At 49.8% G+C, this 14128-nt stretch overlaps 1 protein-coding gene across 1 annotated transcript in view; it reads right to left on the bottom strand.

Annotated features, from left to right (window-relative positions):
• Positions 1–14128, bottom strand: part of ZC3H3 (zinc finger CCCH-type containing 3) — a 129847-nt gene that overhangs the window by 36059 nt on the left and 79660 nt on the right. Inside the window, exon 6 of the mRNA XM_029959255.1 lies at positions 6977–7170. Within this exon, the coding sequence (XP_029815115.1) occupies positions 6977–7170 (194 nt within the window). The remainder of the gene's footprint in view (positions 1–6976; positions 7171–14128) is intronic.

Here is a 14128-nt window from a genome sequence, read left to right as displayed (position 1 = left end):
TGGAATGGTTGGGGTTGGATCACAGAATCATGGAATGGTTGGGGCTGGATCACAGAATCATGGAATGGTTGGGGTTGGATCACAGAATCATGGAATGGTTGGGGTTGGATCACAGAATCATGGAATGGTTAGGGTTGGATCACAGAATCCAGGGGGGTTGATATTCCAGACTTTTCAGGAGGCCCAAGGAGCCTAAATTTGGATTTTTTGAGTACTTGCCAACTTGGAATTCCCAGTTGGAGCCGCTCCCAAGAGATTTGCATTAATAAATCCATTATTAAATCAATTTTCCCGGTGGCGGAGGGTGTATCCATGGTGTTGGAATTGGGGGGAAACTGGGATTTCAGAAGACATCGGAGAGCGGGATGAGGGTTAAATCCCAACATCGGGAATTTGCTGCAGTCTGGACTAAATCCAACAAAAAGCTGGAATGACATCCTCAGGGTTAACTTTGGGATCTGGTTTGGGATCCAGACACAACACTGGGCACATCCCACTCCCAAATCCATCCCAGTTTCCTCCTCAGTTGCTTCCCAAGCAGGGAGAGAGCTGGATGAGGAGGGCGACTCGTCCTTCCTTGATATTCCAAAAGCTTGATATTCCAAATCCAGGGATTTCAGGAAGTGCCAGGGCAAGTTCCTCCCCTGAGAACGCTCAGGAACCACAGGAGAAGGGTGGGGGGGAGGCAAAAAAAGGCAGGAAAACAAGGAAAAGCCGCCGGGAAGAACGCAGGGACACACCGGTGGGATCTCTCATCCCCCGCAGGAGGAACAAGTGGTTTTCCCTCCCCCCCTTTCCTGACGATTCCGTCGGTCAGAAGAGCAGCATCCATAAGGAAACCCACAGCCCGTGGAAAAGCAGTTGTTTCTCTCTCCATGCATCATCCCAACCTGACGCCGGCAGCTCCCGGTGATCGTTGTACCTAATCCAGGCGGGAGACTCCGCGCGCGGCTCCGGAGGGAGCGGGAGCTGTCGTGTTCATTAAATGCATGATTACAGCCGTGATTAATGGCAGGGGCTCCTGCCCAACTCCTGCCTGGTTTTTTTTTTCCACCCCCTCCCCGCTCCTCTGGAGGAATCTGCAGCCGAGTGGCGTTTTCCGCGGCCTGACGTTCCAAGCTTCCGACGGAAAAGGGGGGAAAAGGCAGGATTTGTCCCTGGTGACGGCTCCGCGACCACAAGTCGTGGTTCAAACAAGGAGGTCAGGTTAAAGGAGTTAATTAAGGCCTTTCCATATCTCTGATCCCAAATACACCAAAATTGGGATGTGTTGGGGCCAAGGGATGGGCGAGAGAGGGATCACCACTGGAATGACAAGTGTCAAGCCCATTGCTGTCCATCTGCTTCCCATGTCCCAAATCAAGGAGAATTTATGGAAATCCTACATAGGGAGGGAAAGAAGTAGGGTGGAAAAATTAAATAGGGGAAAAAAGGGAGAAATGGCAAAAACTGGGATGTGTTGGGGCCAAAGGATGGGAAAGAGGGGGAGGACATCATTGGAATGACAAGTGTTGAGCCCGTTGTCCACCTGCTTCAGATGTCTCAAGTCAAGGAGAATTTATGGAAATCCTACACAGGGAGGGAATGAACCAGGGTGGAAAACTGAAATGGCCAAAAAAAATGGAGAAGTGGCAAAAATTGGGATGTGTTGGGGCCAAGGGATGGGAAAGAGGGGGAGGACACAGTTGGAATGACGAGTGTTGGGCATTGATCCCATTGCTGCCCACCATCTTCCACTGCCCCAAGGGAGGGATAATTCATGGAAATCCATGGAAACAAACAGGGTTTGACCCAAGCAATGCCAGGCAGGTGCTCAGCTCCACTTCCCGGCGCTCCGACTCGGGAATGCCCACAGCGGAGTCATCCCGTTTTCCTGCTATTTTTTGCCATCCACTATACTCATCATTCCAACTGTGTCCTCCCCCTCCTTCCCATCCCTTAGCCCCAACACATCCCAATTTTTGCCATTTCTCCCTTTTTCCCCCCCTATTTAATTTTTCCACCCTGCTTCTTTCCCTCCCTATGCAGGATTTCCATAAATTCTCCTTGATTTGGGACACGGGAAGCAGATGGACAACAACGGGCTCAACGCTCGTCGTTCCAACAATGTCCATCCACTCAGCCTCCTCCCACACAACCTTGACCCTCTGGAAAAAGCTTCCTTGAGCCACTCCAGCTCCTTTAACAGTTCCCATTATCCCTCTTCAGGAAGAGCCGAACGATTCATTTCCCGAGTCCCCTCTCGGCTTTTCTTGCTGAAGCCAAAGTTTCAAGGCCGCGCTCCGGGAAATTTATTTCCTTAATTATTATTCATTTAAGAAGGTTCCGCGGATTTCGAGGATCAGCACTCGGAGCTGCCGGGGGTAATTTATTTCCCTCACCGGAGAGAAACAAGCCCTTGCTCCGGAAAAGGTACTGGCAAAAAAAAAGGGATGAGCTGCTTGTTGGATTTTCCCCGTTTTCCCGCCCAGTCGCCTCCCGTGTCCCAGGAATGGGGTAGGTGGTCCTGAGGGTTATATTAATGAAGAAACCTCAATTAATGAGCTCCAGGTTCCACGTTCTGTCAGCAGATGATGGGAAGGAGCCTGGAGTAAGATCTGATCCCTGAAATTCCGGAGTTGAGGGATTGGGGGTCAAAAGGGGGGAAGGGTTTGAGGAATCCTAAAGCCAAGGGATTGAGATTGGAGGGGCCAAAGGGTGGAGATCAAGAGGGATAAGGCAAAGCAATCCCAAAATCATGGGATTGAGTGTGGAAAGGGTTAAGGGACTGATTTTAAGGGGGTCAAGGGATTGAGGAATCCCAAAACCAAGGGATTGGGACTGAAAGGGATCAAAGGATTGAGCTCAAAGGAGTCAAGGGATTGAGGAATCCCAAAGACAAGGGATTGAGATTGGAGGGCCAAAGGGTTGAGATCAAGAGGGATAAGGCAGAGCAATCCCAAAACCATGGGATTGAGTGTGGAAAGAGTCAAGGGATGGAGCTCAAAGGGGTCAAGGGATTGAGGAATCCCAAAACCAAGGGATTGGGACTGAAAGGGACCAAGGGATTGAGATGGAAGGGGCCAAGGGATTGAGATTGAAGGGGCCAAGAGATCCCACAATCCCAAAGACAAGGCACTGAGATTGAGGGAACCAAGGAACTGATCCAGAAAGGGATAAGGGGTTGAGCATTCCCAAAGACAAGGGATTGAGATTGAAGGGGCCAAGGGATCCCAAAATCCCAAAGACAAGGCACTGAGATTGAGGGGGCCAAGGAATTGAGCTCAAAAGGGGTAAGGGATTGAGGAATCCCAAAACCATGGGATTGACTGTGAAGGCATCAAGGGATAGAGAAATACCAAAAACAAGGGACTGACCCCAAAAGGGACCAAGGGATTGATCTCAAAGGAGCCAAGGGATTGAGCAATCCCAAAAGCAAGGGATTGAGATTGAAGGGGCCAAGGGATCCCACAATCCCATAGACAAGGCTGAGGGATCCAAAGAATTGAGCTCAAATGGGGTAAGGGATTGAGGAATCCCAAAACCATGGGATTGACTGTAAAGGGGTAAAGGGTTTGAGGAATCCCAAAAACAAGGGACTGACCCCAAAAGGGGCCAAAGGATTGATCTCAAAGGAGTCAAGGGATTGAGCAATCCCAAAAACAAGGGATTGAGATTGAAGGGACCAAGGGATCCCACAGTCCCAAAGACAAGGCACTGAGATTGAGGGGGTCATGGAATTGAGCTGAAAAAGGATCGAGGAATCCCCAAACCATGGGATTGACTGTAAAAGAGTCAAGGGATTGAGAAATCCCAAAACCAAGGAATTGAGATTGGAGGGCCAAAGGATTGAGCTCAAGAGGAGTAGGACAGAGCAATCCCAAATCATGGGATTTACTCTGGAGGGATTAAGGAATTGAGCTCAAAGTGGATAAGGGATTGAGCAATCCCAAAAACAAGGGATTGAGACTGAAGGGGCCAGGGGATCCCACAATCCCAAAGACAAGGCACTGACATTGAAGGGACCATGGAATTGAACTCAAAAGGGGTAAGGACTGAGGAACCCCAAAAAAAAGGGATTGGGTTTCAAAGGAATAAGGCACTGAGGAATCCTAAAGAAAAGGGATTGCCATTGAAGGGGCCAAGGATTGAGGAATCCCAAAACCAAACTCAGGAAGGGCCAAGGACTGAGCTCAAAGGGGTTAAGGGATGGAGAAATCCCAAAACCAAGGGAGTGAGACTGAAGGGGCCAAGGGGTCCCAAAATCCCAAAGACAAGGCACTGAGACTGAGGGAGCCTTGGAATTGAGCTCAAAGAGGGTAAGGGATTGAGGAATCCCAAAACCATGGGATTGACTGTAAAGGGGTAAAGGGTTTGAGGAATCCCAAAAACAAGGGACTGACCCCAAAAGGGACCAAGGGATTGATCTCAAAGGAGTCAAGGGATTGGGCAATCCCAAAAACAAGGGATTGAGATTGAAGGGGCCAAGGGATCCCACAATCCCAAAGACAAGGCACTGAGATTGAAGGGGCCATGGAATTGAGCTCAAAAAGGACTGAGGAATTCCAAACCCATGGGATTTACTGTAAAGGGGTCAAGGGCTTGAGGAATCCCAAACCCAAGGGACTGAGCTCAAAAGGGGCCAAGGGATTGACACGTGTTGGCTCCAGAGGGCTTAAACCTCCACCTTTGGGAGCTCAGCAATCCAAGGCTCTGGATCCAACAGCCATGGATCAAAACTGGAAACCCCGACAAACAAAATCCCACTGCTCCAGGGGCCAGTTCCCGCCTTCACCTCCCCAAACCCACCGGCCTTTCTCCCACCAAGCACCTCCCAAGAGCTCAAAACCTCCCTGGAGGATGAGGAAAATCACACAGGGGAGGATTTGCCCATGGAAAAAAGCAGCCTGGACGCTTGGAAAACCCCTTGGAGTCAGCCCCAGCTGCCGGCGTGCAATTCCTGCCTCCAGAGCCACGCCGAGATTGGGGTCAGGGCCCGTTTCCGGACAACGTCCAACCTTAAATTGGTTTCTGTTGCTTTCAATCTTGTCTTTTCCCTTCTGTTTTTCCTCGTGAAACGTTACATTGCCCAGGACCTTTTGCTTCCTTCCTGGATTTCATGGAAATTCTTCGAGTATCTGAAAAACTCTTTAGCGGGAAAGAAGGAAGGGAAGGTTCCTTGGGAGCGGGGAAACCCAATTATTCCGCTTGTTTAATTAACTTCCACCCCACCCCACTGCCCGTTTCCTAACGCTTCTCCAAAGGGAAAAAATATATCCTTGTTGAAAGGCCAATTATCCCGAAGGAAAAGGGCTTTTCCACATGGGATTCTGCATCTTTGGCCTGTGCTGGGATGAGCGGTGACTGTTGGAGCTCTGTTTTGAGGCTTCTCCATCCTTGATGGAGCTACAAATTAGGCCAAATCCAAGCTCCCAATCCAGTGGCTTGTGTTATTCCTGCATTTCGCTTGTGGGTTTCCGTGGAAGTCGCGGGAATTCCTTTGGGAGTGGATCCACAGGTGTGACGAGAGCGCAGTTCCCAGTTCTCAGCAGCTGCCCCCGAAACACGAATCGTTCCAGGGGGAGGGTTTTTACACCCAAAACATTCCCCAAAAATTACTCCTGGAATGACAGTGACACTTCCCTGGTTCCTAAATTGAGTGTTTTCCACGTCTCTCCATCACTGACGAAGGAAGTTATGGAAAAGCCACGGCAAACTCCCGCTCTTCCCGTTGCTCCAGGAGATGGATGAGACACTCCAGCGCTCCCGGGAATCCCAGGATTGCATCCAAGGGGTGCAGGAAGTGCATTCCCAGGACCAAATTTTAACTCGTCATCAATAAATTCCTCGATGGGAACGCGGATGGATCAGCCAGGGACAACCAGTATCGCATTCCTTTATTGTGGAGGCAAAACCCCACCCCGATAAATCCAGGGAAACTGAAAAATTAGAAGCCACTGGAAGCAAACTCCGAGTTATTAAACCATCGGGAGTGTTTTCCTTCTCTCCGCTGTTCCAAACACACGGAGTCTGGCGCCGGAAGGGAAGGAAAAGCTGTTTTTTTCCCATCTTTTAAAGAAATTTTGGCAAGTGTTGAAAACCTTGAGTAAATGTGGGAAAGTTTGTAGATGACGAGAACACACAAACCAGCCCCAGTTATCCCAAAGGAAGAGATGCCAGTGCCTGTGGAATTCCCCCTTGGGAAGGAGGAGGAATTATGGGGAGAGACGGAAGATGACCCAGAAATCCTGACGGTTCCTTGGGTTTTATGGTTCCAACCCCAACGTGGAAGGGGAAGGAGAATAAGCAAAAAAAAGCGGCGAAATTAGAAATATCCTTCAAAAAATAATTCCCCGGGTTTGGTTTTCCCAGTTTAACCTTCCCCCAAAAAACCATCAGTAAACCAGTGATGGAGCAAAACTAGTTGAGACCGAGCAGAAACTCAAAAAAAAAAAGACTTTAAACCCACTTTAAACCCTAAGAGGCTTCAAACCCAGGAGGAGCTGAAACATAGATTTAAGTGAAGCTCAACGGGAAGTTGGGAGCTATATTGGAATTCTGTCTTTTAGGGTTATCTGCACAATGATCCTCCCAAATTTTTTGGTCAATATTGAACAGGGTTTGACGAGCATCTCTGACCTTTTGAAGTCACTCTTCCTTCTGCCATTTGAAGTCACTCAAGGCTTTGCTCGGGTTCTAAGAAGAACCGAGTTTAACGGCGCAGATTTACGAGCCTGAACTAAGCCCGGCTTAAGAGAAACATCAATTTTCTTAAACATCCTGTTTCTTCAACATTATTTCCCCTTTGGTGCCCCTGTAAAGCAGGAACAGCTCCTGGCACCAACAGGATGCCCGTCCCCTGGGCATCCATCCCCTTGGCATCCGCTCTCCTACGAGGCCGGAGGATGAGCAGCAACGCCAAAGGTTGGGAATAAACGGCTCAAAAACTTCACTCCGTGGATTTTGGATGAGAACTGGGACAAATCCTGCTGCTCACCTGCTCTGCTGGGGGTTTTCGTGCCCAGGTCCCTGCTCCTGACGGGGGTGCTGGAGGTTTTGGAGAGTTTGTTGGCCGACACTCGGTACAGGACGCCGCCGATGCAGCGGAAGCCTTTACTCCTCCACCGCGGCGGCACCGGCTGGGATTTGGCACCTTGGGGCAATGGTCGGGTTTGGTTCAACAACAGGGACCTGCAGGAGAGTAAGAAAGTCAAGGGGAGTCCAAATTAGGGAGAATATCTCGAAAAAGTGCTGCTCCATGAGCAAACCCTCGGATCAGACGCTCACCAGATGGGTTTGGGTTGGAAGGGACCTTCCAAATCATCTCATTCCGACCCCACTGCCAAGGGCAGGGACACCTTCCACTAGAATGGAGGGGATGTATGGAAAAGCCAGGGAGGAAAAGCTCTGATTCACACCAAAAAAAATGACCTTCAAGGCCTCTCTCCAACTCTTGGCTTGCAGCTCCAGCCCCTGCAGCAAACAGGGAAATGTGGATTTTATCCCATGATGGAATCAGCAATGTGGGATCTTCCCTGAGCTTAACCAAGTTTCATGGAGCTCTACAAGCTTTGATATCCCTTTGAAGTGCTCAAAGTCCAGGATGGATGGGACTTTGAGTCACCTGGTCTAAGAAGTGACATCCCTGCCCATGGCAGGGGGTTGGAAGGAGATGGTCTTTAAGGTCCCTTCCGACCCAAAGCATTCCATGATTTTATGATCCCTGCACGGGACAAGTCACCCAAGGCCATTCTCATCTCCATCTATCACCTGCAGGAGATGCTGGGACACAAGTGGGGTTCAGTGGGTGGCGCTGGGAACCTGTTCCCACCTTCCCACCTTTCCCTACATCCACAAATCCCGTAACAAGGTAGTGGGACAATGATGGATCAGGAGCCATAATCCAGGGCATAAGGATCCCAAAATAATCCCATAACATTATCCTGAAGGATCTTAAGTGGCACCTTAGGGATAAATAGAATGGAATCATCACGGAAAAGACCTCTGAGATCATGGAGTCCAACCTGTGCCCCATCCCCACATTGTCCCCCAGCCCGTAGCACCAAGCGCCACGTCCAGTCCTTCCTTGGACGCCTCCGGGGATGGGGATTCCACCACCTCCCTGGGCAGCCCCTTCCAACGTTTAACAACCCTTTCCATGAAGAAATTCCTACTGATGTCCCACCTGAACCTCCCCTGTCTTGCCAAAGATCCCAGAGGGACAATTTGTCCCTTCACCACCCAAAACCCACCCAACACCTCCTGCACCGCCCGCCCCGCCCCAGAGCCTTCCCAGCTTTTCCCTCCATCCCCCGTTATCCAAACAGAGCCGAATCCAATCTCCTCCGACATCAACCGCCTTCCTCATTTAGTGCTAATCCAAACAGTAATTTGTTTATGCAAATTGGAGCTCTAATTTCGCATTAAGCCCAAACTATGCCCGTAATGCTATTAGCGGAACGTCCATAAAACCGCGCATTAGCCGGAGAAGATCCGTAAATTAAGATCCAACCCCCATCCTAGCAGCGGGATGCAAACCCCGGAGAGCGTCTCCTTGAAACGAACGCCTGCTCCCGAGGAAAGGAGAGCTGGAAAAACGGAATGCTCACAATTCCTAAGGCTCGCCCTGACAGCCTGCTCATTCCCAAAGGTTGTTGTTCCACTGGCTACCGAGCTCGGGAAAGAGCTGCCGGGTTTTTTATGGGAAGGGGATTGGATAAAGCAGAGGTTGCCCTTGCTTTCTGGTTTTTCTGGGGTTTGCTCCTCATGGAATAGCTCCAGAGAGGAGCATCAAGTCCTGGGAATCCACAAAGAGCCCATGTCATTGAGTGAAGGTGTCGGTGGCACAAGGGACACTTGGGTCACCCTTGGACCACCCAGAACCTCATGGAAAACCTTGGAAAAGCCAAGGTTTCATCTAGTGTTGGATGCAGAATCGTGACCAAATGTGGTCAATAAAAATGATATCAAATGATATCAAATATCCAACGGCCGGTGGGGCATTGGAGAGAATTTCCCTGGAGAGCGTCTCTTTTGAAGGAACGTGTGCTCCCAAGGAAAGGAGAGCTGGAAAACGGAATGGTTACAATTCCTAAGGCTTGCCCTGACAGCCTGTTCATTCCCAAAGGTTGTTGTTCCACCGGCTACCGAGCTCGGGGAAGAGCTGCCGGGTTTTTTATGGGAAGGGGATTGGATAAAGCAGAGGTTGCCCTTGCTTTCTGGTTTTTCTGGGGTTTGCTCCTCATGGAATAGCTCCAGAGAGGAGCATCAAGTCCTGGGAATCCACAAAGAGCCCATGTCATTGAGTGAAGGTGTCGGTGGCACAAGGGACACTTGGGTCACCCTTGGACCACCCAGAACCTCATGGAAAACCTTGGAAAAGCCAAGGTTTCATCTAGTGTTGGATGCAGAATCGTGACCAAATGTGGTCAATAAAAATGATATCAAATGATATCAAATATCCAACGGCCGGTGGGGCATTGGAGAGAATTTCCCTGGAGAGCGTCTCTTTTGAAGGAACGTGTGCTCCCAAGGAAAGGAGAGCTGGAAAACGGAATGGTTACAATTCCTAAGGCTTGCCCTGACAGCCTGTTCATTCCCAAAGGTTGTTGTTCCACCGGCTACCGAGCTCGGGGAAGAGCTGCCGGGTTTTTTATGGGAAGGGGATTGGATAAAGCAGAGGTTGCCCTTGCTTTCTGGTTTTTCTGGGGTTTGCTCCTCATGGAATAGCTCCAGAGAGGAGCATCAAGTCCTGGGAATCCACAAAGAGCCCATGTCATTGAGTGAAGGTGTCGGTGGCACAAGGGACACTTGGGTCACCCTTGGACCACCCAGAACCTCATGGAAAACCTTGGAAAAGCCAAGGTTTCATCTAGTGTTGGATGCAGAATCGTGACCAAATGTGGTCAATAAAAATGATATCAAATGATATCAAATATCCAACGGCCGGTGGGGCATTGGAGAGAATTTCCCTGGAGAGCGTCTCTTTTGAAGGAACGTGTGCTCCCAAGGAAAGGAGAGCTGGAAAACGGAATGGTTACAATTCCTAAGGCTTGCCCTGACAGCCTGTTCATTCCCAAAGGTTGTTGTTCCACCGGCTACCGAGCTCGGGGAAGAGCTGCCGGGTTTTTTATGGGAAGGGGATTGGATAAAGCAGAGGTTGCCCTTGCTTTCTGGTTTTTCTGGGGTTTGCTCCTCATGGAATAGCTCCAGAGAGGAGCATCAAGTCCTGGGAATCCACAAAGAGCCCATGTCATTGAGTGAAGGTGTCGGTGGCACAAGGGACACTTGGGTCACCCTTGGACCACCCAGAACCTCATGGAAAACCTTGGAAAAGCCAAGGTTTCATCTAGTGTTGGATGCAGAATCGTGACCAAATGTGGTCAATAAAAATGATATCAAATGATATCAAATATCCAACGGCCGGTGGGGCATTGGAGAGAATTTCCCTGGAGAGCGTCTCTTTTGAAGGAACGTGTGCTCCCAAGGAAAGGAGAGCTGGAAAACGGAATGGTTACAATTCCTAAGGCTTGCCCTGACAGCCTGTTCATTCCCAAAGGTTGTTGTTCCACCGGCTACCGAGCTCGGGGAAGAGCTGCCGGGTTTTTTATGGGAAGGGGATTGGATAAAGCAGAGGTTGCCCTTGCTTTCTGGTTTTTCTGGGGTTTGCTCCTCATGGAATAGCTCCAGAGAGGAGCATCAAGTCCTGGGAATCCACAAAGAGCCCATGTCATTGAGTGAAGGTGTCGGTGGCACAAGGGACACTTGGGTCACCCTTGGACCACCCAGAACCTCATGGAAAACCTTGGAAAAGCCAAGGTTTCATCTAGTGTTGGATGCAGAATCGTGACCAAATGTGGTCAATAAAAATGATATCAAATGATATCAAATATCCAACGGCCGGTGGGGCATTGGAGAGAATTTCCCTGGAGAGCGTCTCTTTTGAAGGAACGTGTGCTCCCAAGGAAAGGAGAGCTGGAAAACGGAATGGTTACAATTCCTAAGGCTTGCCCTGACAGCCTGTTCATTCCCAAAGGTTGTTGTTCCACCGGCTACCGAGCTCGGGGAAGAGCTGCCGGGTTTTTTATGGGAAGGGGATTGGATAAAGCAGAGGTTGCCCTTGCTTTCTGGTTTTTCTGGGGTTTGCTCCTCATGGAATAGCTCCAGAGAGGAGCATCAAGTCCTGGGAATCCACAAAGAGCCCATGTCATTGAGTGAAGGTGTCGGTGGCACAAGGGACACTTGGGTCACCCTTGGACCACCCAGAACCTCATGGAAAACCTTGGAAAAGCCAAGGTTTCATCTAGTGTTGGATGCAGAATCGTGACCAAATGTGGTCAATAAAAATGATATCAAATGATATCAAATATCCAACGGCCGGTGGGGCATTGGAGAGAATTTCCCTGGAGAGCGTCTCTTTTGAAGGAACGTGTGCTCCCAAGGAAAGGAGAGCTGGAAAACGGAATGGTTACAATTCCTAAGGCTTGCCCTGACAGCCTGTTCATTCCCAAAGGTTGTTGTTCCACCGGCTACCGAGCTCGGGGAAGAGCTGCCGGGTTTTTTATGGGAAGGGGATTGGATAAAGCAGAGGTTGCCCTTGCTTTCTGGTTTTTCTGGGGTTTGCTCCTCATGGAATAGCTCCAGAGAGGAGCATCAAGTCCTGGGAATCCACAAAGAGCCCATGTCATTGAGTGAAGGTGTCGGTGGCACAAGGGACACTTGGGTCACCCTTGGACCACCCAGAACCTCATGGAAAACCTTGGAAAAGCCAAGGTTTCATCTAGTGTTGGATGCAGAATCGTGACCAAATGTGGTCAATAAAAATGATATCAAATGATATCAAATATCCAACGGCCGGTGGGGCATTGGAGAGAATTTCCCTGGAGAGCGTCTCTTTTGAAGGAACGTGTGCTCCCAAGGAAAGGAGAGCTGGAAAACGGAATGGTTACAATTCCTAAGGCTTGCCCTGACAGCCTGTTCATTCCCAAAGGTTGTTGTTCCACCGGCTACCGAGCTCGGGGAAGAGCTGCCGGGTTTTTTATGGGAAGGGGATTGGATAAAGCAGAGGTTGCCCTTGCTTTCTGGTTTTTCTGGGGTTTGCTCCTCATGGAATAGCTCCAGAGAGGAGCATCAAGTCCTGGGAATCCACAAAGAGCCCATGTCATTGAGTGAAGGTGTCGGTGGCACAAGGGACACTTGGGTCACCCTTGGACCACCCAGAACCTCATGGAAAACCTTGGAAAAGCCAAGGTTTCATCTAGTGTTGGATGCAGAATCGTGACCAAATGTGGTCAATAAAAATGATATCAAATGATATCAAATATCCAACGGCCGGTGGGGCATTGGAGAGAATTTCCCTGGAGAGCGTCTCTTTTGAAGGAACGTGTGCTCCCAAGGAAAGGAGAGCTGGAAAACGGAATGGTTACAATTCCTAAGGCTTGCCCTGACAGCCTGTTCATTCCCAAAGGTTGTTGTTCCACCGGCTACCGAGCTCGGGGAAGAGCTGCCGGGTTTTTTATGGGAAGGGGATTGGATAAAGCAGAGGTTGCCCTTGCTTTCTGGTTTTTCTGGGGTTTGCTCCTCATGGAATAGCTCCAGAGAGGAGCATCAAGTCCTGGGAATCCACAAAGAGCCCATGTCATTGAGTGAAGGTGTCGGTGGCACAAGGGACACTTGGGTCACCCTTGGACCACCCAGAACCTCATGGAAAACCTTGGAAAAGCCAAGGTTTCATCTAGCGTTGGATGCAGGATCGTGACCAAATGCGGTCAATAAAAATGATATCAAATGATATCAAATATCCAACGGCCGGTGGGGCATTGGAGAGAATTTCCCTGGAGAGCGTCTCCTTTGAAGGAACGTGTGTTCCCAAGGAAAGGAGAGCTGGAAAACGGAATGGTTACAATTCCTAAGGCTTGCCCTGAGAGCCCCTTCATTCCCGAAGGTTGTTGTGCCACCAGGGAAGCGCTGCCGGGCTTTTTGGGGGAAGGGGATTGGATAAAGGAGAGGTTGCCCTTGCTTTCCAGTTTTCCCAGGGTTTCTCCTTGTGGAATAGCTCCAGGGAGGAGCATCAAGTCCTGGGAATCCATAAAGAGCCACAGGGGTGGAACCGTTGGGTGAAGGTGTCGGTGGCACAAGGGACACTTGGGTCACCCTTAGACCACACAGAATTTCATGGAAAACCTTGGAAAATCCAGTGTTGGATGCAGGACCTGGCGAAAGGTCTTGTGGCTTTATCGGCAACCAAAGGTGGGCAATAAAAATGATATCAAATGATATCAAATATCCAAGGGCTGGCAGGGCAAGGGAGGGGATTCTCCCCGCTGGCTCTGCTCTCCAGAGATCCCACCTGGAATTCTGCCTCCAGCTCTGGGATCATCAGCACAGAAGAGACATGGAGTTGCTGGAGCGAGTCCAGAGGAGCCCATGGAGATGCTCCGAGGGCTGGAGAACCTCTGGAGCCAGGCTGGGAGAGCTGGGAATGTCCAGCTTGGAGAAGGGAACGATCCAGGGAAACCTTGGAGCCCCTTCCAGAGCCTGAAGGGGCTCCAGGAGAGCTGGAGAGGGACTTGGGACAAGGGATGGAGGGACAGGACACAGGGAATGGCTTCCCACTGCCAGAGGGCAGGGACAAATGGGATATTGGGAAGGAATTCTTGGCTGAGAGGGTGGGGAGGGGCTGGGATGGAATTCCCAGAGAAGCTGTGGCTTCCCCTGGATCCCTGGAAGTGTCCAAGGCCAGGTTGGATGACCCTGGGATGGTGGGAGGTGTCCCTGTCCATCCACAGGCTCTCCAGTGCCGACGGCTTTCGGGATCCTGAACAGCATCAGTCCCCTCCAGGAGGCTCCGGAAAATCTTCTAATTCCATAAGTCCTGTCCATAAATTATCTCTGGATCAGACACAGAGATACAAACACACACCCCTCCCAATACAGAGACACAAATTATCGAATATATTGAATATACACCCTGAGTCCATGCACTGAAATACGAGATCTGTGTATTCCATAGAATAATAAATGGGGATTCTTTTATAAATAAATTTACATATTATTATCTGTATTCTCCAGGTCTTGTATCTATCAGTTCTCTCTAGATTTTATTCAATGTATGCAATGAATAAATATATTGAATCTTATATATATATAT

The sequence above is a fragment of the Manacus vitellinus genome, unplaced genomic scaffold (assembly GCF_001715985.3).
Source record: "Manacus vitellinus isolate BGI_N305 unplaced genomic scaffold, ASM171598v3 scaffold_1_pilon, whole genome shotgun sequence".
NCBI lineage: Eukaryota > Metazoa > Chordata > Aves > Passeriformes > Pipridae > Manacus > Manacus vitellinus.
The sequence above is the reverse complement of the archived record's forward strand: the minus strand, read 5'-3'. Positions and strand labels throughout refer to the sequence as shown.